The sequence below is a fragment of the Xyrauchen texanus genome, chromosome 2, assembly GCF_025860055.1.
Source record: "Xyrauchen texanus isolate HMW12.3.18 chromosome 2, RBS_HiC_50CHRs, whole genome shotgun sequence".
Taxonomy (NCBI): Eukaryota; Metazoa; Chordata; class Actinopteri; order Cypriniformes; family Catostomidae; genus Xyrauchen; species Xyrauchen texanus.
The window spans coordinates 10642633-10669315 of record NC_068277.1 but is presented as its reverse complement, the minus strand read 5'-3'; the positions used below and the strand labels follow the sequence as shown (position 1 = coordinate 10669315).

At 37.2% G+C, this 26683-nt stretch overlaps 1 protein-coding gene across 1 annotated transcript in view; it reads right to left on the bottom strand.

Annotated features, from left to right (window-relative positions):
* Nucleotides 1-8279: 8279 nt before the first annotated feature.
* The window catches only part of LOC127652900 (copine-7-like), an 80394-nt gene continuing 61990 nt past the window's right edge, over nt 8280-26683 (bottom strand). Inside the window, 4 exon segments of the mRNA XM_052139348.1 lie at nt 8280-13030; nt 20072-20308; nt 23580-23713; nt 24029-24080. Of these exon segments, the coding sequence (XP_051995308.1) occupies nt 12890-13030; nt 20072-20308; nt 23580-23713; nt 24029-24080 (564 nt within the window). The 3' untranslated portion in view covers nt 8280-12889.

Here is a 26683-nt window from a genome sequence, read left to right as displayed (position 1 = left end):
GCCACCGCTTTATTGTTGACAGAGCGAGCATTAAAACACGCAGACTTCAACAGGCACGTGGACTCCGAAACCTCCCGTGAATGTTCTTTGTATGTTAGCACGGTCAAGTTGTTATGGTTAATCCCAACAGGTTTATGTACCGGTTTTCGGGGTTTACGAAGAAATGCAGGGCAGGGAATAGCATCAGCATCAGATGAGGAACATATAACACTGCGCCTTGAGGAGCGATGTAAATAGCGCTTACGCCGGAGTATTCCAACATCATCACAGTTAGCATAGATGTTGTGTGCTAAAAAACAGTTCCGTTTTAATTTCAACAGTTGGCAAACAGTGTACCTCAGTGCCATACGGGAAGAATCCACACTAATCCACAGTTGATCACTTCCTATTGTACTGGACAGCTCTTTGGTCTTGGCCATGTTTGTAGTTGGATTCTTACTGATTGTATGGGGTGGACAGGTGTCTTTATGCAGCTAACGACCTCAAACAGGTGCATCTAATTTAGGATAATAAATGGAGTGGAGTTGGACATTTTAAAGGCAGACTAACAGGTCTTTGAGGGTCAGAATTATAGCTGATAGACAGGTGTTCAAATACTTATTTGCAGCTGTATCATACAAATAAATAGTTAAAAAATCATACATTGTGATTTCTGGATTTTTTTTTTTAGATTATGTCTCTCACAGTGGACATGCACCTACGATGACAATTTCAGACCCCTCCATGATTTCCAAGTGGGAGAACTTGCAAAAGAGTGTTCAAATACTTATTTTCCACTTTATATATATATAAAATATATTTATTTATTTATTTTTCCAGAAGGTTAATTTTCACACCCAATGACTTGCAAAGACAGACTTCCAAATCAATCCAAAAAATTTTACTATACACACAGTTGAAAAATAAGTGAACAACAGTCTCAATATCAGACTCAATAGTATCAATATCAGTTTGAAATCTAAGAATTTTTTTTAACAGATTATAGTTTATAAACAAGCAACCAGGAGAGTAGAACTTGTCTATAAAAATTACTTAATTTAAATGGAATATAAAATGTGCTTCTTTACCTCAGATTATAGAAAGAAAAAAAATCAATTCCTAGTTTGTATAGATAATGCGCATGTGCGTTCTTGAGTGGATTGACAGGCTTTATGTTTCCGTTCTGTTTCTTAAAGGTGATTGGCTCTTTTACCAGTAAGGCGGGACATAATTTCTAGATCCACTTGCTGTTGGCCAAGTTTCTCCCATTCATTTGAATAGAAGTGGCCCATCTCTGCTAAATAGTCTCTTGTTATAATTAATATAACAAGAGTGGGAATTGAAGTTCGATTGTAATTTAAATTCTGATTGATCTTTGGAATAAAACTGTAGAACGTTTAATTTTAGAAATAATATTTTTTTTAATAAACATGAATTGTGACTAAAACAACACAATTTCACATTTTCAAATATCAATTATTAATTTTCTGTTTTCAATGGACATTAATTTAAATAATTAACCTAAGGGCTGTACAGACTGCACAGTTTTGTTTCAATTTGGCCTTAACAACTGCAAGTTCTTGTTCTGTTGGTATTATATGGGGTGTCATGTAAAATATAACCATTAGATGATCTGTGGAAGTTACATTAGTGCAATCAGACAATCTGTCAATGAATGAAGGACATGAAAAGATGACCTACACAGCAATGCCATTAGATTTCAAGTGTGTTAAAAGAACTGAGATGAAGGTTGTATATCTGCCATATTCTATTTCAGGTGGTGGACAAAAAGATGTTAAAAGCAGCCAATGATGTAGGCAGTTCACTACATTCAAACTACTATTTATTATGGTTATGCGATGTCAAACTGCTAAATGTGGCTTTTAAAATAAGATTAAAATATTGACTTACTAAAATGTATTTGTTTTATTGCTACTGGTTGCACACTTGATTTAACATTTATCAAATTTTGCAATGGTTTGCTTGCTTGGGGTTTTCGAAATTACTGAGAAAGATGTTAGTCACAATAATTGCACATTAGCATTTATTGCAGAGGAAAATTAAATATTAAACAGCTACTGCATGCAGACTACAAATCTATGAACAATTTAGCCCCATGGGATCATCTTTGTGTGCAAGCAGAACAAGCGGAATGAAATTAGCAACATTAATCTCATATACTGTAGTGGCCACAATAATGAACAGAAACAACCTCTTACAAAGGACAACTTAAAAAATAGATTTTTAATGGAGAATAGACCAAATAACATCTTGTTCTTTTTTCAGCATGATCATATTAGAAAAATAACCAAATATAATTTTGCAACTGACTGGCTTGCAATTCCTAATCCACTGATTATGAATGCGTACCGTGAACCTTTCAGTGAGCCTTATCTAAATAACCTACTAATATCCCATTTCAAAGCAGGCTCCTGTATTTGCTTATCCAGACGCTGACCCAGCTGGCAAAAGAAACAACTCATTTTGGCCATTGTAGAGTCAGTAGGTTGAAATGCCACGTTTCTGATGTGCAGCCTGTGCCTTGAACATTCATTTACATCAGAAATGCAAAGTAAAGAGGGCAGACATCAAATACAAGGTATGGATATGGAACTGCCAACAACCCAGTTAAAAATGTTTGTATAGTAAATGCACCTTGTAGCTCATTGCCAGTTAATTTCTCTTATAAATGCTCAAATGATAAAACACATTTTCGACTGATAATATTAAGGCATTATTCCAAAAATAGTTGAGTATTTTCAACCTATTAAAAAACGAATTATTAGTATTACTTTTGCTTATACTTTGGTTATATAGGCATAGTCTTGAATATTGTTCAAATATCTGATGTCACACACAAGCTACTTTTTACCAGCTACAAGCAAAACAAAGGTAAAGCTTGCATCCCCATAGAGGACTAATTACATCTCTCCACCCCTTACACTCAGAAATCATTATTTCCTCATTAAATCTCTCTGATATGCAATATAATACCCATCAATATAAAATGCCATTGCAGAGGAGAATCCAGTGTATAATGGTCTGATGCATTGTCCCTCCTCAGTAGCGATATTCTCGGGGCATGGTGCGACCGCTCTGGTTCGCACCGCCCTAAGGATGGCCCTGTTCAACTTGTACCATACACAATCAACATTTTTAAGTAAAATTAATTATGTAAATTTGCTCAAATAAAAGTTAAAGTAGCTCATGAGAAAAATACTTAAGGTATTAAAGTAACTGATTTTAAATGTACTTAAGTATCAAAAGTGCAAGTAAATGGCTTTAAGTAAATTGTTTCAGCTTAAATGTTTTGCAAATGTTTTTGATAGACATTTTCATGGGCACATCTGGTCAGTACTGATTCCTGCATGGTACCTTGATTAAATGTAAATGGTAACCGCATTTAAGGAATAGCTAAATATTACATAAGTGAACAGTTCGCAAAAATGACGGAAGACTTGAACAAATCCTACCGCACATAACTTCATTATTATTTGACAACGTTCATTAAAGCTGAAGTATGTAACTTTTTTCAGTGTTAAAATATTTTCCTATCCCAGCTTAATATGTGCCAGCCACAAGTAAGCAATTCATAGGTACATTTTCTTGAAAACTGTAAACACTGTGTCTCTGTAGTGCTATGAAAATTCCTCTGTTTGTTCTGAGTGACCCGTCTCAAGAGAGACAATAAAACGTAATCGACCAATGACATGAGTTGTGGGTGGGACTATCTGTTTGTTCGACCAAACCAAGGCAGAAGGGGGCGTATTCAGAAAGCTGTTTTAAAAAACAATGTTTATATTTGCAATTCCGTTTGGTGGCGAAGAAATTGCATACTTCAGGTTTAAGTACAGAAACCCTGAACCACAAGATGAAAAAGAAATGTATTTCGTAAACGTTTTTTTTTTTTTTTTGGAGAAAAATAACATTGAGGGAAAAAAATATTCACCTAGTTAATTTTTTTATTTCAACTTGCAGTTCAGGGCTTCTGCAATTAAGACAAAAACATATCCATTAATTTCTAGAAGAAGAAAAAACAGTAAAACTAACACAAACAATCTTTTCTCAGATTCGGAAGTAGAGCCACAACACAGGTTGAACTGGGTTTCCCTCATTACTTTGATTCAGATTTATAAATTGATTCGATAAATGAATAGTCCAGTTTGCTTTTTGAAACAATTTGACCAAATAAAAAATCAAGTCTAAAAGATTCTACTCAAATCATTCATTCACGAATCGGACATCACTATGTGCATGTAGTTTAAGTTCATTTTTGCGGTGATCTGTTGAAAAAGTAATGAAAGGATCTTGAGAAATATATCAGAGTGAAAGTGTCATTTACTTCATTTCTTGGAAATGAAGTAAATTAAAAGTGAAAAACATCTAAAATATTTCATATATTGCATTAAACTAATGTTAATATATTCAACATCTAGCTATCGTATCGCTTCAGAAGACATGGATTAAACCACTAAAATTGTATGGATTACTTTTATGCTGTCTTTATGTGCTTTTTGGAGCTTTCAAATTTTGAACCCCACTGACTTACATTGTATGGACAAAAACTCCTCATTCATCCTTCAAAATATCATTGTTATTCAGCAGAAGAAAGACAGACAGGTTTGAAATGGCAGAGGGGTGAGTAAATAATGAGATATTTATAATTTTTAGGTGAACTTTTCCTTTAAAAGATTTTCTACATTTTAACTTTTTACATTGTGGATGGTCCATGTGCTATTTTATAAAAACCCTTTTTTTTTTTGCTGGTTATGCACATTGTCAAAAACTGAGACTGATGCAATTCTGTGCTATTCTTTGAGAGCTCTGAAATTCACTCAAGGTTGTTCGGCTCTCTTAACAATTATATTCTTCAGCTCATCTCACTCTGTTTCTTTATGGTTGCCCTCTAAGCACCCAGCACAATCTCCATGGTAACCACAATCATTTATGCAGTCACCCAATGATCTGTAAATGGAGTGACGCAACTGAGATACACTGAGATGACCCCATCATCTTCCGTGATGACACCAGTGACCCAAATGTTGGCCCCCTGGCGCTGGGAACTTGCTCTGAAATCAAATAATGCGAATCTAAATATACTGTTAGGCTTTAGGTTTAGTGCAGAACATAAGGAGCTCTCAACTGAGAAGGCTGGAAAAATGACTTGGTTAACGTTCAAGATATTTTTGTGTGATTTGAAATAGGCTTTATTACAATATTCATCTGACTATAAAATGAAAAAGCATAAAATGTGTACAAAAACCATGCAGATAGGTATTGTATGACCTCTAGACATAGAAGAGAAAACAGGAGTTGAGGGTGAACATTTGACCTACCTTGGATCTTTAACAGAGCAAATTAATTCCCATGAAACATTACTTTTTTATATCAATTACAAATGGCAGGATCTTAATTGCCCTTTATCACAGTACTTGGTGTAAAAGCCCATTATGTGACAATACAGTGGTTTACTGTAGATGTGACCAAACAGGCTACTACTTGTTCAGTTAAATTACCATTAGACACCCAAACATAATACCTTGCTAACCTCATGACATACTGACTGATAATTACAGTGACAAGAACATTTATGTGAACCCTTTGGAATTAGCTGTTTTATTTATTAGCTGTTATATGCATTAATTGGTCATAAAAGTCACAAGTAGATACAAAACACAATGTGCTTAATTAAGCTAACAACACAAAAACAATTATAATATTTTATGTCTTTATTGAACACGTCCCATTAAGCATTCACAGGGCCGTGGAAAATGTAAGTGAATCCTAGGATTTAATAACTGGCCGATCCTCCTTTGGCAGCAATAACTTCAACCAAGCATTTGTGGTAGCTGCGGATTAGACCTGCACAACATACAGAAGGAATTTTTAACCATTCATCCTTACAGAAGTGCTTCATCTCAGCCATATTCTTAGGTCATTCCACGGCATCTCTATTGGGTTAAGATCTGGGCTCAGACTGCTCCACTCCAAAAGGTGGATTTTTTTTTTTTAAAGCTATACTGTACTGGATTAACTTTGATGTTTAGGGTCATTGTCCTACTGCATCACTCAACTTCTACTGTGCTTCAGCTGCCGCACAGCCACCCTGACATTATCCTATAGGATATCTTGATAAACTTGGGAATTCATTTTTCCCTTGACGATGGCAAGCCGTCCAGGCCCCGAAGCAGAAAAGCAGCCCTAAATCAAAATGCTCCCTCCACCGTACATCACCATAGGGATAATATTTTCATGTTAGTATGCGGCGCCATTTTTGACACCATACATGGTGCTGCTTTTTTTTTCCCAAACAATTTTGGTGGTGGTGGCGTAGTGGCTAAAGCACAGGGCTGTTAATCAGAAGGTTGCTGGTTCTAACCCCACATCCACTACCATTGTGTCCTTGAGCAAGGCACTTAACTCCAGATTGCTCCGGGGGGATTGTCCCTGTAATAAGTGCACTGTAAGTCGCTTTGGATAAAAGCGTCTGCCAAATGCATAAATGTAAAAGTAAATGTAAATTTAACCTTAATTTCATAAGTCCACAAAAATGTTCTCAGTAGCGTTGTGGAGTGTCAAGGTGGTCTTTGGCAAACTTCAGGCATGCAGCAATGTTTTTGTTGAAACGCACATACTTCGTGATGTCCTGCCATGGACACCATATATGTTTGATGTTTTCCATATAGTAGACTCATGAACAAAGATGTTAAACAGTTCCAATGATTCCTTCAAATCTGTATCTGTCACTCTAGGTTTCTTTTTACCTCATTGAGCATTCTGAGGTGTGCCTTTTGAGTCATCTTGGCTGGACGACCACTTCTAGGGAGAGTAGCCACAGTACTAAATCGTCTCCATTTATTGTCAATTCGTCTAACTGTGGACAGATGAATATCTAAGCTTTTCAAGATTATTTTGTAACACTTTCCAGATTTATGCAAAGCAACAATTCTTGATCATAGGAAATTGGTCTTCAGAAATCTCATTTTTGCAAGACATGGTCCATGCCAGCAAATGCTTCTTGTGAATATCAAACTTTTTAAATGCTTTTTTTAAGTCAGTGTAGTTCTAACCTCCATCTCCAATCTTGTTTCATGAATTGGATGCCAAGTTTTTCAACTCCTGACTCTAATTAGCTTCTTTTTTTTTTTTTTTTAGCCTAGAGATTCACTTACATTTTCCACAGCACTGTTATATAGCACTTTTAAAGACATAAAAGATTATAATTGTTTGTGCTTTGTCTATACTTGTCACTTTAACAAAAGTGGTAGTGGTGTAGAGCACAGAACTGGTAAGCAGAATGTTGCCATCGTGATCCTCACAGCCATCACCATTGTGTCCTCGAGCAAGGCACTTAACTCCAGGTTATTCTGGGGGATTGTCCCTGTAATAAGTGCACTGTAAGTCGCTTTGGATAAAAGCATCTGCCAATTGCATACATTTAATGAAGATGAGATCCCATTTTATGAGCAATCAATGCAGAAAACTAGCTAATTCCAAAGGGTTCACAATCATTTTCTTACCACTGTATCTTAATAATTTGAGAGTAACTGCAGTCTGATTCACTTTCTTTGTTGCTTGGTTCATCCAAAATCTATTTAGTGGTCTGAATGAGCTTGATCTTTAACTTTCCACATAAATATGTATCTCTGGCTAAGCCCCAACTCTCTTAATGCCAATGGTTTTTAAATTAAATGTTCAGCAAGCACAAACAGTATAAGTGTGATGTTATGGTGTCAAAATACATTTAGCCATATAGTGTATGTCAACCAGATATCTATTTGCTGTGTACTTTTTGGTTTGAAATGTATATAATGTGTAGAGTGTTTACTCATCAGTAATACATCTTTAAATGTTTCCTGTTGGATGTTAGAAGAACGACATTTAGAAGATGCTTTTGCAAAGTTTGTTATTTATAATGTATAATGCATGCTTATCTACTTTTAAGCTTGATCAGATGTTAGTGCTATAATTAGAATAATTTAGGCTTATTAGATATAATTATTATTATAACAATTAGAACATCATGCTTTAAAGATGATGCACTTTTTAACAGATGTTAAAATAATGCTTTCCTTTGTATGATAGATACTGTATGAGTGGCCTCCGCCTTAAATATAGTCACTATTTTTACATTGAGATAAATTTGGAGTCTTGTTCATTGCAAAAATGATCGTCTGCCAAAAATGTAAACGCAGTGGGCTTCATCAAATCGGCCTCTTCTCATTCACAATATCTTCTCGCAATAATACACAATGCACACAACCATTCAGTCAAATTATTAAAAGATTTATTAGCTTCAATGCAGGATTATGGGTCTAGACTACAGGAAACAGGGCTGGTGCAATGGCAGAATTGCTTCCAACAAAATAACATTGAAAAGAAACAGACAGGTTTATCTCAATACAGAGGATAGCATGCAGTAAATCACAACTTTTACTTCCAGTAATCTCACTGGCTCAAATCAAAACACATTGTCAAAGGATAGGTGCGACAAAACATAGTTAAATGCTTGAATGGCTCCTCATGCTCCCTGCAATCCAGTGCTTCAGGGAGTCATGTGCAATGATAACAATACACTTTAATGATAATCTCTTTCTGGCCAGCATGATCTGTCTATCTTCTCTTTGATAAAATGATTTAGCCTGGAGCAGACTGCCTTTAATGACTCAGAGCTCTGTGTAGCTCTAAATATCTAAAGCTGATGTTCTGTCAGTAAAGAGGCAATGACCTTAGACTGTAGAAAAGAAACTCATGCTGAACATGTTCCATCCTTCAGCTCGTATTTGAGAGAGGAGAAAGGACACCTCCACAAGAGAGGCAACAGGTAACACCCCAGGATACACTTAGCATGCCATGCAGCCCATTTGGAATTGGATTAAAAAAGACAAGCAAAGAGAAGATTTACAAAATGCAATGTACAAGACCACTGTGCTTTGCCAAAAATAGACTAGATGCACAGTTTAAACTCTGAAAAACTATCATAATCCGGTTTTGCACAATTGAATTATAATGTTGCATTCGCGCAATACTCCTGCACTTCAAATGAATTTATACTAAATGCATCAAGGGATATATTACCTTGCATATGACACTTTTTGGGGGAAATTAAAACTGTCATTATCTTAAAGGAATATTCCAAGTTCAAAACAAGTTAAGCCCAATCAACAACATTTGTGGCATAATGTTGATTGACCACATACAATTATTTCGACTCACCTTTTTGACTCAAGAAGCAAAAGTCAAGGTTACAGTGAGGCACTTACAATGGAAGTGAATGGGGCCAATTTTTGGAGGGTTTAAAAGGCAGAAATTTGAAGCTTATAATATTATAAAAGCATTTACATTACCTGTTCTGTTTAAATTTGTGTGGTTTATTTTAGCTGTAAAGTTGTAAATTGTCATTTTTACGGTTGTTTAAGAGTTTTAGGGTTCACGGTGTTACATTATCATGGCAACAAAGTTGTAAAATTGGATATAACTTTACACAGACAAGGTTAATAAGCGATTTTATCAAACTGTTGTTTATGCCTTGTGGCTACACTTTTGAAACAGTGAGTATTTGAACTTTTACAGATTGGTCCCATTCACTTCCAATATAAGTGCCTTAAAGAAATCTCGATTTTTGCTTTTTTAATGAAAAGCAGGGACAAGTTTAAATAATTTGTTATGTCAATCAACATAATGCCACAGATGCTGTGAAATGAGCTTAACTTGTATTGAACCTGGAATATTACTTTAAGGGCAAGATGATTCCATGCTCAAAACCATCAATTCTAAACAGGTTAATATAGTCATTCTATGTTAATTTGGGTTCATAGCATAAAAACATTGTTTAAATATTGATGCATTGTTTAAACACATTAATATGATTTTTTTGTGTGTGTCATATTTGAAATCGTTTTAAAAGTACATTATCAGAAGCATATCAGACTGCCATAGTTTTCATGTTGATGCAACCTTTTGACTAACTGCCATCAGATGCATAATGCTGGATAACCCTAAATCAGTTTATATCTCTTATTGAATGAAAGGTTGCAATTCATAGCTGTTATTCAGTCTCAATTACTAGATATTTGAAACCAGACATACAGTGTAATGGGCTGTAATAGTGAAATTTGATTTCAATGCTGTGTAAATGCATTTATACCTTACCTATGCCTTTAATGTGATAATCTTTATGTAATAAGTTGTGTGACTTTTCTCACTGTAGCCATCCTATCTTTATGGTCTTCCATTTAAGATGAAGTTTAGTTTTCTACATGCTTGTTTGTTTGTACATGAACAATGTTAGAATTTGTGGTCATGCATAAGAATGTTGTAACCTTCCGCATTTATCATGGCTATATTGTTCATGTTGTTTTAGGTTAAATTTAGATATTATTAAAAAAAAACATTGAAATGAATAGGGCAATATTTATATGATTCCTTCATATTAAATACAAATGTCTGCAATAAGCATGGCATGTTGTTTGTTCTGAATAGCAGTAAATGAAAGACCTGTATCTGATTCCTATTGGAGTAATTACTGGGCTGAGCTTGACAGAGTGTGCAACCCAAATATAACAATGGAAACAGCCCGTTACACATATTTTTCACTTTACTGTGTTTACATATGTAATGGGGGTTGAATGCTTGCTTTGCATAACTTCAAATGAAAATGTATTGCTGTAGTTAGAGCAAAGATTTGAAAATGGATCATGTGTGTCTTGGTTCTCTTGTGGTGTAAATTTCAGCTGTTAATGTTGATTCAAAGTGTTTCCACAGTACCTGAGCTGTAGAAAGTGATAAAAACAAATGCTGAGATAAAGACCCCATGAAACCATTTGACAAGCTTTTTGTTCCGTGTTGAAGTATTTCTTATTGAAAAAGGAAGTTTGGGCAGACATATTGAAAGGCTCATCACTTTTCTTTTAAAATAGCCAATGGGCATTAGGTATAGGTATGTCACAACCATGAACATGATTCGGTACTTGCTGGTTGGTTGCAGGGGAGGGACATTCTCTGGAGAGCATTTGGTTCAGGGATTTAAAGCTAAAAATTTTTTATTTCGGTTCGATCTGACCAGAAACTGTTTGGTTCCGGCGTTCTGCGTCCTCCTTTCCAAATGGATAACAATAATGAAAAAACTATTAACATACTATATAAAATGGCAGCATGCTAAGGGTGGGTGATACTGCAGATCTAGCAATAGAAAAACAAGCCCCAAATAACTTGCCTGATCTGTATAGAAATCATAATAAACATAAAATACAGTAGCTTATGTAAATTAATGTCTTTTCAATAAATATCCTTAATATTCCCCAAATGAATGAATTAATTTAAAATATACAAATGGCCATCTAAAATCAATTTATAAATCTCTCATGCATGCACACACTGTGTGGCCAAATTATTATTATTATTATTATTATTATTTTAAACCTTGGTGTACCCACAGAGAGCGCATGTACAGAGCATGTTCTTCTGGAGCTAATAAAAGTCCTGAATCAACTTTTCATGTGGAGTTCAAAGTGGCACCTGACACTGATGTTGACGCCCTGACATGAATCATGAATCACAAACGGCTTTGCGATTGCTATAGCAAACCGTATAGCCACAGTCTACCAGCAGATTAATATTGTGGAGGATGAGAGTTTAAGAGATTTAATGCATATTGAAAATTAAAATGCAACCTATGTGGAGACTAGTTTTTTTAATTAGACAAACTCCCACTTAGACTTTGGGAAACATTTAATGTTATTTGAATTGGTGCTATTTTAGCACATTTCTATCTTTATACTGTTGAAAGCTTTGTTTGTAAAATGTTAATAAAGCATTATACTTTTTCATGTTTTGTTTTATTTCCTAAGATGGAACCAAATGCATTTTGATAGGAAAAGCAGAATATAAAGTGTCAAATTTAAGCACTTTCAAAATCTGGGATTAATCATGATTAACTAAAGAATTGATTAGATTAATCATGATTACAAATTGTAATCAAATGACAGCACTAGAATTAGCGTATCATATCTAACAATAATTCCATAAAAAAATGCATTTTCTGATCATTCTGAAATTTTACTGTTATAAGCTCTTCAGTTTCATGAAAATATTACTGTAACAAAATAATAGTGTTATAAACCGGTTACCAGCATTTAAAAATAAAATTTTCACTCCGGAACAATTGAAAGGTTTTTGTTCCTCTCTTGTACCTGATAGGATTGAACAAAAATATGTGTAGTGCAGCATGAGTCATCAATGTTTTTGGTCTGTTTTTCTGGAATAAAAATGAAACACACATGAACAAAAATCCACAAAACTCTCATTTTGATTCCATGGGGTCTTTAAATTCAAATTGCTCAATTTAATCTTCACACACCTTATCTTTACTTTCATCTTTACTTTTATTGAGGTGATGATGGTGTCTGCACTAAAATATGCATATTTGTCCAGTAAAACAAAAAACTACCTCATTCAGTTTACATGTTATAATCTATAGGAATGTTTTTACATTGTATACTTCTGACCATTTCTGCTCCAGTCCTCCAGGAGTCCAGAAATTAAAAGAACACACAGGTAGGCAGAGCCCTCAAAGAGCTCTAAAAGGCATAGAAAACCGGCAGAATGCAGAGGTGGCCTTGTGCATTTGAAAAGAGCCAGTGGGGATCAGAAGCCTGTGGACCTGATGGGAATTAAGTGATTTGTTTGCCCTTCCGAGGAGCCTTATGTAGACAGAGGGAATAGGGCTCCAGTTTGCATGCTGGGGAAGCAGTCGTTGTGTCAAGGGCCAGATCTGACACCAATATCCAAATTCTCAGTCTGTATGAACAGCTTATTTATGAAGACAGCGTAATCAATGTACTGTGTGGTAATGGCTGAACAGCCCAATCCCAGCGCTCACCCTCTGCAGTACTGTGGAGGTTGTACAGGCTTATTCTGGTGTGTTGGCAATGGAGCTGGGTGTAGAATTCAGCACAGGATTAATGGGCGGTATTGCCTTGTGGCTGAAGTACTCCACTACCTGTTTAGGCACCTCTGCAAGCACACACTTTGCCAGTGCGGCTGGTGAAGCCTGCAAAAATAAGAAGAACATGAGAGGAAAAAACATTAACAATGCAAAAGGCAAATTAGCCAGATCCGTGTAATGTAATCACACAAAGGGATGAAGAAAATACAATCTGTGATTTAAAAAAAAAAATTTGTGAGCAAAGCAACTGGCTGTTGAGTACATAATGGGTAAGACAAAAATTGTTTGAAAGCATTTGGAATAATTATTAATCTTAATTTCTGTGAAATTAACATTTAGTTTTCCTGGCTGTGCACATCACTGGGGGTACAAGCAACTCTTATTGTGAAAACCATGGAGCTCCGAAGCTGAATGCATATTGTGCAATTATTTCTGTCCTTTATGGTTGTTGCACGTCAGATAGAATGATATGAACCAGGTGAGATCTTGCATAAAAAAAGTATTTTAAGTTAGACTGTACGATATACATCCTAGGACTTTGATCACGATCGACAGCGAGTAATCACGTCAAATTCTGGCATTCTCATTGATATCCAAAATTGAAATGGTACCGCACAAACTCTTTCTGACTCACGAAATTAGTCTCAGATGGCAAAACCATGGCCAAAACTGCACACTGTGCTTCAGAGACATTTCTGCCCATATGCACCTCTGGCATATGCTACATGTTCAGTTTTCCTGGCTGTCTGCCTGATTCACAGCAGCAGTGGCCAAAGGCTGTTATTTTTGCAGGGTTATCTGTCCTTAAAAAGTAATAAAATATATTAAATTCAGTTATCACAATTTAAATCCAAAAGAAATCTTGGTAAAACCTTACAATAAGGTTCCATTTATTAACATTACTTAATGCATTAGGTATCATAAACTAACAATGAACAATATACTTTCGTATTTACAGCATTTATTCATCTTTATCAAGGTTAGTTAAAATTGTTCATTGTTAAATGTTAGTTTAGAGTGCATTATCTAATGTTAACATATATAACTTTTTATTTTGAAAATGTATTACTATATGTGGACATTAACCAAGATAAATAAATGCTGTAAAATGATTGTTAGTTGTTAGTTCATGTTTACTAATGTTGGTAACAAATATCAACAAATGGAACCTTATTGTAAATTACTACCGATACCTTAATTTTATTTTTACATACTGGGATGGACAGTCAACTCAGCCACCTTTACGAGATACATCCTACACTGAAAAAAATCAATATTTGTTGGCTCAACAACCATAAACTTTAGAAAATGAATAGTAATAACTTTAATTAATAAAATTAATAACTTTACTGTCACGAACGCCGAGATAGGCACCTCCTCAACCGGCCATCGGAGATCTGAATCACCCGAATATTGACTCTGACACTACAATTCCCATAAACCCACATACCTGGTCTAATTGCACTACAGCTGTTCCCTATCTCTGCCTCTCTATTTAAACCCTGCCTGTTGTTTCACTCATTGCGAAGTCTTGTTTGCCCCGGCTACATTTCTGAGCGTTATTGGTTATTCTATCTGATCTGCTGTGTACCAACCTTGCCCTGTTTATCTGACCACGTTTGTTTCCGTAACGAAGACTCGGGTAAGTTGGGATCCATAAGTAGTTTATTGAGAATCGCAGGTTATAACAGGCAAGGGTCAAGCAACAGGCAAACAGGGTAAACGTAGGCAGGCAGAGTCAATGTCAAACAGGCAGAAGATCAGGGCAGGCAGCAAACAACAATATACGAGTGACAGGCGAGAGTTCAATGACGGCAGGTGGCAAACAAACTTGGTCAGATAAACAGGGTTTAAATAGGGTTTAAATAGAGAGGCAGAGATAGGGAACAGCTGTAGTGCAATTAGACCAGGTATGTGGGTTTATGGGAATTGTAGTGTCAGAGTCAATATTCGGGTGATTCAGATCTCCGATGGCTGGATGAGGAGGCACCTATCTCGGCGTTCGTGACATTTACTGAGAAACGTACATATTTACATCATATAATTTTAGCTTTACTTAATTTGTATTAACATGTACATTGCAAAATATGAATTATTATGTGAATTTAAAGTGATACATGCTCTTATCACCCCCCCCTTTCAATGCACTCAAGGTCCTTGTGGTGGCATAGTGACTCGCCTCAATCCGGGTGGCTTAGGACATCTCAGTTGCCTCTGAGTCTGAGACAGTCAATCCACGCATCTTATCATGTGGGTTGTTGAGTCCGTTACCGTGGAGACGCAACACATGGGGAGGCTTCACACTATTCTCTGCGGCATCCTCGCACAACTCCCCACGCACCCCACCGAGAGCGAGAACCACATTTTAGCGACCGCGAATAGGTTAGCCCACCGTGACTCTATCCACCCTAGCTCACTCAGCACGCCCTGGATTCGAACTTGCGACTCCAGGAGTGGTAGCCAGCGTCTTTCCTTGCTAAGATGCCCAGGCCCCCAAAAGAATAATAAAATAATAGAAGATTTAAATACTACTGAAATGATCAAGTATAGAACTGAGGCTGTTGGGAATACACATAAACTCTTGCGTATGAATAATTTAAGCATGTTTGTTTGGTCAAAAGGAACTTATTGGAGCATTTAATTAGTTATTAAGAATTCATGGAGATTTAAGGTCTTTTTAGTATTATTGATGTTGTTTTACTGTGATTAGTTGTTTTGTGTAAAGTCATCATTATGGTTATCAGTGTTCCCTTTGGATAAATTGGATCCTGTTCAATCCATGTAATTTGTTTCTTGCACATTGAATGTGTGTAGCTGAAGTGCAGGTTTATCTGCACCTCTATAGGGAATCAATTGTTTAATGACAGACCACAGTCATTATTTTCTTTTTAGCCAATTAAATTAGGTAGAAACAATAAAATTATAGTTAATTTGAAACAATGTGCATTTGACGCCTTTTTAACAGTACTGAAGGAGTTACCATGAACTGTTGTCACGAACCCCGCTCCCTCGCTCCGCCCCCTCGAGCTTCCTCGCTCGTTTTGCTCCCTCGGGCTTCCACGCCCGTTTTGCTCGCCTGAGCTTGTACGCTCGTTTTTGCTCCTACGAGCTCACATGCTCGTATGCTATCTCCCCCCTCGGGCTCTCATGCACGCTCCTATGGCCAGAACATTATGACCACCTGCACTCGTCTCAATCACCCCTTTATTCGTTTCACCTGCACTCGTCTCATCACCTTTCATTGTTTACACCTGCACCTTCCCCTATAAATACCACAGCACATCCGTTTCACGGGGGTTGGTTATTGTATTTAGTTTCCCGTGTCTTTGCCCCCCGCTAGTCTCTTTTAGTTTTGAACTCCTCTTGTCTTCCTCTTAGCTTGCCAGCTCCCCTTGTTCCCCTGTCTTTTGCTCCCACTAGTCTCGTTATTCTTATATCCTGATTCCCCGGCTCTCGACCCTACGCTTACCTCGACCATTCTTCCTCTGGATTTTCCCCACTGTACCTTCGCCTGCTCTTTAAAATAAAAAGCAGTTTTGATTTACATTGTGACTGTCTCGTCTTGTGTGTGTGTGAGCGGGTTACAACTGTATGTAAATTAAAATGTTAGTTTTATCCCTGTAATGCCTGACATATAAAATAATTATCAAAAAATTTAAATTGTTTGACATTAAACAGTGTTAAAAATCGTTAAAAAAAAATGCAATTTTCTTTTTATGTATCACATTTGATACATTAGCCTTTAAATGTAATTATTGTCTTGAGGCCTAGCAATTCATTTTTGTGTAAGACATTTGTTATTTAATTGTTCTTAGCCCATACATGCCACAGTGGTAAATCAATGTGTAGATTGGAGGAGGGCGGGGCCGGGCCGGAACAATGCACACCCGGTCCCCAATCAGTCTGATGGGGGTGCGCGAGGGATAAAGGCGGCCAGTGATGACAGTTAGAGAGAGAGAGAGAATTACAGGCAGCTGCTCTGTGTGTGTTTATGTTTGTGCATTTTAATTTTCAGTTAATTATTAAACTATTATTTATATTGCCAAGCCGGTTCTCACCTCCTCCTTTCCCTTAACCCCCTTACACAGTGGTCAAGACTCCCAGGGCTTTTCAGAGATCCCAAATATTTGAGAAATTGGCCATGACAACTTCCTTTCCTTGCTCTATATATACTTATTGAAATGTAGCACAGTTCAATTCAGCACATCAAATGCAATATAATAAATATAGTCACTAAAATAATATTCCAAATTTAAACCAAGCACAAGTTGCTTATATTCAGCAAATGCTCATTTTAAAATATCAAATTCAAAAACGTTTGTCCACACTTTAGACTTGTATGTAAAAAATTATTTATTTATTATATTGTTGGCTTAAAAAAGCCAATATACTGTTATTCTTCAAGCTTCGTTTAGGGTTTATCTACAAACCAAGGCTGAAATTATCAATTGTAACTCCTTCTAGAGCTTTCAAGCTACATCCACCAAACATGGTACAAACCTTTAGAATGTTCCAACTTACTAAGCTAAACGAAGTCTCATCAAACTGAATGGAAACTTACGGTTTTCAAACATCCCATAGACTTACGCTAACGGAATGTTCTAAAAGCCCAAGACTCTGCCATGGAATGTTTGCGATTTCACATGTAAGCCCGTCTATCGGTCCAATGACGGTCTCCAATAATACGGGTGAAGGTCTCTGCGCGTTACTGTCTTTGTTGTTACGCAACACAACAATATTAAATGAAATAAATTTTCTCTTATGTATTACCTCGTTATTTCATCTGACTCCATAAATGAAAAGAGTTTTTAATGATATCTGAGCATCATTAAAAGTGAGCGAATGTTTGATTATTCTTTTAACTCCTTTAATTATATTTTACCCGTTTAGATTAAGAAACTATGTCGCTTTGAGGTCCTCATGTGTTTTTCTCTACACCGCGAGTCTCATGATCACAAGCGGCCAGTATTGGATCATCAAACAGAGGTAATTGCTATATACCTGAGATCGGTCACGTTCAAGTTCACACAATCAAAGATACTTCAGTATAGCCCCATGGAATTGCACACACTTGAATGTAACTTAACGTTTTCTTCAGTAGAGGTCACGGCCACTATTACAGATGTAAGTTGACCAACATAACTTCTCTTGTAATAGCTTTGGATTGGCCATGCGTGGTTTCCCACATACACTTATCTGGAGAAACATCAAATTAAAACAGAGGTAAGACACACCCGAATTTAGATTGGTCAAGCAGCGTTTGCTGTTCTAAACGGAAATTCCCTTTTTGTCTTTGCAAACCAAGTTCACTTGAATCGATGCCAAATATTAGTCGTCACTAATCTGACGCAGACTTGCGGTAACATACGAATCGTTTAATCTGTTAGGGAAACACAATTTCAGAGTCAGTCAGAATAAAATCAAATGTTGACAATTTATTGACCAGGTAACATCATCAATTCATCAATTCCAATCAGACAGTGAGAAGTCAAAGTTAGACATTTTATCAAAACATAAGAAATTCGAATTGCAATCACCTGATATAAATTACACACAGTAAACTGTGTGGGCTCGTCTGACTACAGAGAACCCTGCACAATGTGTCACATTTCCTTAAATACCCAAACCATGAACAAGGGAATTTTGGGCGTGGTTAGGTTTGGTAGTCCTGGGGACATACCTCATTAACATACAGGCAGGGATGGGACAGACCTCCAGAATTATACAGCATTTGGCAAAGACCTTTGAAACCTGTGATTGATTAGGTCCTTTGATGCTTACAAAGAATATACCTAATCTGCATACAGCATGTGGTCCCTGTGGGAGATTTGGGAGGGACATGTCTCTAATAGAGTGCATGATTCTGTTAAGTTCTAAAATCTTAATGGAGATTTGGTTTTTCTGAAAAGGGAATGAGACCACCTTACCAGTCGCACTGCGACCTCTTGAATGATATCAAACATGTATGAACAGAAAACCTCTTATATTACAGAAAGGATGTCATTCTAAATTGCCCTTAGGTGAGATAGAGGTCAAAATGGGATTTGCGTTGTATGGTCCTTAGCAAGTAAGGAGTGTTATCTTGGGTGGAGATGTTCATCTGTGTGAGTTTTATGACGTTGGTTCTCGCAGAGTTCTTTGACTTTTACGACCTCTTGATGTCAGCCTTACACACATTTTTAACTCAAACTGTCAAAACACTCACAAACACACATGAGTAGGAATTAAAGGTGCTGTGAGTGATATTTTTGTAATTAAATGTCATGTAGAAAATTGTGTTTTTTTTCCCCTTTATATATAACAGTCAGATATCACTAAAATCAATTTCATGAACTATAACACCTGGCTCTGTTACAGCCCTAGGCTGGGCAAATAGTGGCGAAAAATATGTCCGCAGGCCGAGTCAGAGATAGTTTGTTTAGCCAGAAAGAAAGAAGACTTTCTGCCTGTCAATCATTTTGCACATTCACAGAGCAGCCCATATACAGTATGCTCGTATTAGTGTCCATACAGTGTTCTGCTCCCGCAAAATGCACAGGGTTGGGTGGCGAATCGCTCAGTGGAACCACCCACCCTCCATCTGCTCTAATACTACAGTCGCAAAATGTATCTATGTGTGTTTGCGTCTTTAGAGCGTGGACAACAAAGTTTAGGAAAGTGGGGCATGGGCTAATCAATAGCTAAGTCTGGTTAAAGTTCCAGAATAGCTAAAATCGCTTACAGCACATTTAAGCTTCCGTTTTCTCTCCCCTCTCTCTACGTATACATCCAGCCATCCATCCGTCTTTCCATAAATACTCTAACAACAAGCTAGCTTGGTGGTGGTAGTAGTAGTAGTAGTAGTAGTGTTAACAAACACCCAAATATCCAGAAATCCAAATGGATTGAGGATTAAAACGCTGCTAGTAAATACTTTTATGGGAATTATTTTGCTTTTGCTTTCTTGCCAGATTAATCTTAAATACATTTAATTTGCATTAAAAAGTCATTAAAAGGGAAATGTATCCCCCTAAATATGCAGATATCCTGTTTTTGTGGTGCATTAGAGGATGTACAGAAAGAGCTCATGCATTAAAACACCAGTTAACTGCCTCAATGTGCAAATTCCCAATGGAATCAAATATGGGGATAAAGAGAAAATCTGACCGTTTTAAAGTCTCTGAAGGGCACAAACTGGACTATGTCCCTTAAGACAGGTTCTCCTTTGGGTGAGCGCAGAACTCCATCATCTCCATCAAGAATCTGCATGTCGGTGAAGTCAGCGTTCCCTACTCCCACTATGATGATGGACATAGGTTGATAGGACGCCCGGACAATGGCCTCGCGTGTATCTGCCATGTCTGTAACCACCCCGTCTGTGAGGATCAGCAGGATGTGATATAGCTGGCAGAGAAGAAGGCTGTGATCAGGTATGGTGTTTTCTTACATTTGCTCATTTATACAGTGTTAAGTATGACTTTATTGTCTTCAAGTGTGTCATTTCTGCGGCACTAGCACCACCAAATGGAATTGCAAAATATTTACTGTTTCCAAACAAGTTTCCTGAAAACTCCCACCATCTTCCATGACATTTTTTGATCAGGAGATGTAAGGCAGAAAGTACAGTCAACCTCAGTCACCATTCACTTTAATTGCATTTTTTTTTTCTCATACAATGAAAGTGAATGGTGACAAAAAAAAACATTTTGTGGTGAATTCCCTTTAAGCTGGGATATATGAAAGTATTTAACATAAATAAACACACGCATATTAGTAAATTTTTTATGCCCTAAAAGTAATAAGGAGAATATTAGATTCGATTTTAAAATGGGCTGCCAGTAAGCTAAATTAAGAGATATTTACGGGCCTCCCATCTAAGCCTGCAGTTTGAATGAATGGCCTGGTTTCTGAACATTGATCTCTCTGAGCTCATTTACTGAAAACTGATCACTTTTGGTGAAGGGGTGATCTAAGATTAAATAATAAATGAAGATCATCACAAGGACAAAGTGTGTGCAAACAAACAGCAATGAAATGCATAAATAATTGGTTTCACAAAAAGCTTAAGGGCAAATATTTGACCTGAGACCATCACTTGTATTGTTAAGTGAACTAATGGAACTGTACAAAAATAGCCCTCAAAATAATCATCTGAATAACACTTTAAAAAGGTTTTGTTTGTCCCTAATCTGAATAAAATATTGAAGGTAATATGCACAAACCAGGCACTTAAGGAAAACAGTCAGGGATGAGTTCACTAAACAGTTGCATCATTTTAGCATGCCACATTTGAAGGCAAAACCCTGCGTCTCATACCAAAAGTAATTATTTTCTAGGCAAACACTGAAATGAGGCTCATTAAAGAATGTAACGAATTCACAATTATCAGCGCTTTTAACTTGACACAATTAATGTAATGCTAATACCACCCATGCAATGTTGGTTGTAAAAGGAATTTCATTCTAAAGAGTTTGTGTATTTTGTATTTTCTAGTGACTGTGACAGCAGTATTTCCTCCCATGATGATCAAAGGATAAAGAAGAGCATTATAATCAGGCATATGGTGTAGTGAAGCACATTTTTGGCATTTTAAAGAGCTAATTCAGATGCCTGGATAGCAGTGATAAATTGATACTGTACAGTCCCAGTACAGTTTGCCTGATCGTGCTCAGGAAGCACAAAATGTTTTCACAATGTTGCAATTTGGTTGTAGTTAGGGTACATCACAGTACATTTTAACAACCTTTAATTGTATGCAGTTATATATTTGGATAATCAAAATTGATCAGTACCAAACTTTAAGAAAATTCATCCCTCTGTCTTTCTCCCACTAATAATATTTTTCTTTGGGAGGGGGGGGCACCCCAAATGTGGGTTGGATGTGGTAATGAGGTTAAAGAAAAATTGCAACATGATAACGTTGCAACATGATAATGTTTCTGTAATGAAGTGTTTTGAAAAAAAAATGTACTTAATATAAATAGACATTAGTCATATTTAGGGCTGTGTTCTGGTCCTCGGCACGAAGTCGAGTTCGTTCCATGTGGGGGTTGGTCTCCGCCAGGGCTGCGCTTTGTCACCAATCCTGTTTGTGATATTCATGGACAGGATATCGAGGCGTAGTCAGGGTGGGGATGGTGTGCGATTCGGTGGGCTGGGGATCTCATCGCTGCTTTTTGCAGATTATGTATTCTTCATGTCATCATCTGTCCGTGACCTTCAGCTCTCACTGGATCGCTTGGTAGTCGAGTGTGAAGTGGCTGGGATGAGGATTAGCACCTCTAAATCTGAGGCCATGGTTCTCAGCAGGAAACCGATGCATACTCCGGGTAGGGAAGTAGGTTTTGCCCCAAGTGAAGAAGTTCAAGTACCTCTGGGTCTTGTTCACGAGTGAGGGGACAATGGAGTGGGAGGTTGGCTGGAGAATCGGGGCAGCGGGGGCGGTATTGCACTTGCTCTATCGCACCGATGTCATGAAAAGAGAGCTGAGCCGGAAGGCAAAGCTCTCGATCTACCGGTCAATTTTCGTTCCTACCCTCTCCTATGGTCATGAAGGTTGGGTCATGACCGAAAGAACTAGGTCGTGAGTACAAGCTCGGAGTAGAGCCGCTGCTCCTTTGCATCAAAAGGAGCCAGTTGAGGTGGTTTGGGCATCTGGTAAGGATGCCACCTGGGCGCCTCCCTAGGGAGGTGTTTCAGGCACATCCAGCAGGGAGGAGGCTTCGGAGAAGACCAAGGACTAGGTGGAGAGATTACATCTCCAAACTGGCCTGGGAATGCCTCAGGGTCCCTCAGTCAGAGCTGGTTAATGTGGCTCGGGATCGGGAAGTTTGGGGCCCCCTGCTGGAGCTGCTGCCCCCTCGACCTGACTTCGGATAAGCGGTTGAAGATGGATGGATGGATGGATGGATGGAGGGCTGGGTTTTTGATAAAGATTTTATACTGATTTACAAGTTCTTAATTCAATTCAGATTTGATTTGACTATTTATTGGGTATATTATAGTTATTCCTATTTTGCATGCATAGGAAAGAAATTATCTTTAATTAATATACAAAAATATTAATTTGACAAATCTTATTATATCATTAATTTGTATCCTTTTGGTCACATTTTAGAATTTTTTTATATGTATTCTATGTATTACATCAATAATAAATGTACATCAAGAAATTGTCTTGAAATTGTATATAATAATGGAATTTATATGTGTGTGTGTGTGTGTGTGTGTGTGTGTATATATATATATATATATATATATATATATATAATGTTACTGTATATGTTTTATTGTTTGCATGCATTATTTGTACTATTTACAAGTATTTACATTGAGATGTAGAACAAGTGCTAAAACAGTACTGTCTCTTTAAGAATAGTGGCAGTTCAGCGAGCATCTCACAGAAGTGGTTTGGTTAAATGCAATCATAGTGTAAATCAATATCAAAATATTTTCTCGACTTTAAAAAAAAAATGTTTACAGTGCAGTTGTGCTAGCTGGGTGTCCCACGCAAATATCGATCACCACAAATTTTGTGGACATTACCTGATTTGCATAATTCCTTAGTTGAAATGCGTAACACAATGTGGATAATGTGTGCATATAACCAATGCTATCAGTGGGTGCAATTCATTCTAAGTGCTTTGCCATAAACAGGAATTTTGAGGATACTCACAGAAGCATCTTTAATTGGTTCTTTTCCTGCCGCCAGTTTAGCTATTCTGTTGATGATGGGAGCCACATTGGTGGGACCGTATAGCTGGATCTTGGGGAGGCAGTTTTGGTAAGCTTCCACAACCCCCTGGATCTCTGATCAGAGAGAGAGAGAAGGGGGGGTGGGGGTGACAGACTATCACTTCAGCTCTGCAGTCTTATTTCTATCTCTCTCTCGGACTCTTTCACTTTCTGAGAGCCCTGCTAAAGTATTGGCAGCCAAAGCAGCAGATTTTAGGATCAAACCAGTTGACAGACTGACTTGGAACTATTCCTCTCATGTAGCAATGTGAAAGAATTCAAGCAAATCTAAGATTTTCCACATTCTTAACTGACAGGAGCTTCAAAAGACTCAATGAGTGCTCCCTAGAGATGTTCCCTCAGTTGAACACAAGTTCCTATCACTCTTACCTTCACATTCATCATCCTCTGGGTTGAAATTGATGGCAAAGTCATGAGACACCTGTATTTTTGAGGGAAAATCACACACAGAAAGGCTGCTTTTAGCTAGTTTTAGTTTGCTTAGAATGCTCTCATGCACACCTGTAATGTAGGGAAAACAAACATGATTCAAGGTCATAAACCCTGATGTTAAAAGAAGGAAATAATCTTTCCTTGCCCGTGAGGCTAATTTGCATGTATAAAAGCAGAATACTTTCTGCAACACTATGCATGAAATGATCTGATGATGATGCTTTAAAATAGCATCCTCTCTACCCATTTTCCATTGGATGCAACAACCGCTCTGAGCTGCCTCTAATCTTTTTGTTCCATACATTTCATTGCAATTGATTTTCTTTTGTTGACAAAGACAATTTGAATATAACTGTTCTTGTTTGATTTCCTTGAATAAGAAGACCTCAACGCTGATACAGTGCAGTGCAATCTGTTTAAACAAACACTCACATAAAATGAAACCCTGTGACAGTTTGCTGTCAACACTGGGGGAAGCCACTTTTACAGTAGCGGTTATTATTTAAATTCCCAGAGAATTGCCTTTTCCCCCTGCACAGGTTGGTATTTCATGAGAGAGATTGTGAATAAAAATATCTTTGTTTGCATATACACTGGAAGCCAAAATTTTGGAATAATGTAGAGATTTTGCTGTTTCGGAAGGAAATTGGTACTTTAATTCAACAAAGTGGCATTCAACTGATCACAAAGTATAGTCAGGACATTACTGATGTAAAAACAGCACCATCACTATTTTTTAAAAAAAAGTAATTTTTGATCAAATCAAGACAGACCTCATTTCCAGCAGCCATCACTCCAACACCTTATCCTTGAGTGATCATGATAAATTACTAATTTGGTACTAGAAAATCACTTGCCAAAATCAAGCACTGATGAAAGCTATTTGAAAGCTGAAAGCTATTATCGTTAAATGAAGCTTAACATTGTCTTGCCACAGTATTCAATAGACTGGCATGTCTTAAGGTCAATATTAGGTCAAAAATGGCTAAAAAGAAACAGCTTTCTCTAGAAACTTGTCAGTCAGTCGTTGTTTTGAGGAATGAAGGCTATACAATGCTTGAAATTGCCAAAAACCTGAAGATTTCATACAAAGGTGTACATTACAGTCTTCAAAGACAAAGGACAACTGGCTCTAACAAGGACAGAAAGAGATGTGGAAGGCCAGATGTACAACTAAACAAGAGGATAGGTACATCAGAGTCTCTAGTTTGAGAAATAGATGCCTCACATGTCCTCCGCTGACAGCTTCATTGAATTCTAACCGCTAAACACCAGTTTCATGTACAACAGTAAAGAGAAGACTCAGGGGTGCCGGCCTTATGGGAAGAATTGCAAAGAAAAGCACTTTTGAAACAGAAAAACAAAAAGAAAAGGCCTGACCCAGAATGGGCAAAGAAACACAAACATTGGAAAACAGATAACTGGAAAAGAATGTTATGGATCTTAACCCCATTGAGCTTTTGTGGGATCAGCTAGACTGTAAGGTGTGAGAGAAGTGCCCGACAAGACAGACACATCTATGGCAAGTGTAACAGGAAGTGTGGGGTGAAATGTCACCTGAGTATCTGGACAAACTGACAGCTAGAATGCCAAGGATCTGCAAAGCTGTCATTGCTGCACGTGGAGGATTTTTTGATGAGATCTCATTGTAGTTTAAGATGTTCTGAATATAATTATTATTATTTTATTTGTAATGGTAATTTTTCATGTTCTTAATGTTCTGACTATATATTGTGATCAGTTGAATGTCACTTTACAAATCATATACCAATAGACTTTATTTAGGGGAAGCATCTTATTTACATTTGGCAGATGCTTTTATCCAAAGTGGATTCAACCTATACATTTTATCAGTATGTGCATTCCTTTCTAATAAAATCCATGACCTTGGTGTTGTTTGTGCCATGCTCTACCAGTTAAGCTACAGGAATCCCTATTTAATTTGACTCAAAGAAAACAAAGCAGTGAGGAACAGAAGTCCTTCTGTTGTATACCGGGGTGTCCATGTTTCAGTTGACTAAACATTGAAAATACATCTAAATATTGAGGACCTTAAAACAGTATGTATTAAATGTCTTGGCTAGGATGAAGGATCAAGCATGTGAAAACAGAACTCTTAGTAAACCCAGCTGGCCATATAATCACTGTACAGCAGGGCTCAATAATACTAACGTCAGCCAGGAAAGTGTTTGATGGATGGCCAGTCAAACTTCACTGCTCGCATCTTGCAGATTAGGAAAAAAAATCGGTTCCTTCCTGTCTAAATATGCTGCACAACTCCTAATCCAGGATTTGGTTACCTCAAGACTGGACAAATGCAAAGCTCTGTTAGCCAGCTTTCCAGCTAGTCTGATTAAACCTCTACAGAAGATTTGGTCTTCAGCCAACCAGAGAGGGCCCAAATCACATCCCTCTCAGTCTCACTCCATTCGCTTCTTGTAGTTGCCTGCATCAAATTTTCAACTTCAACAAACACCTTCAAGTCTATGCTCCTTATTAAAAACTTCTCTCTCTCTATCCTTCTGCGGTGGAATGAGTTTCCAACCTCCATCCGATCTGCTGAGACCATCCCAACCTTCAAGAAATGGCTGA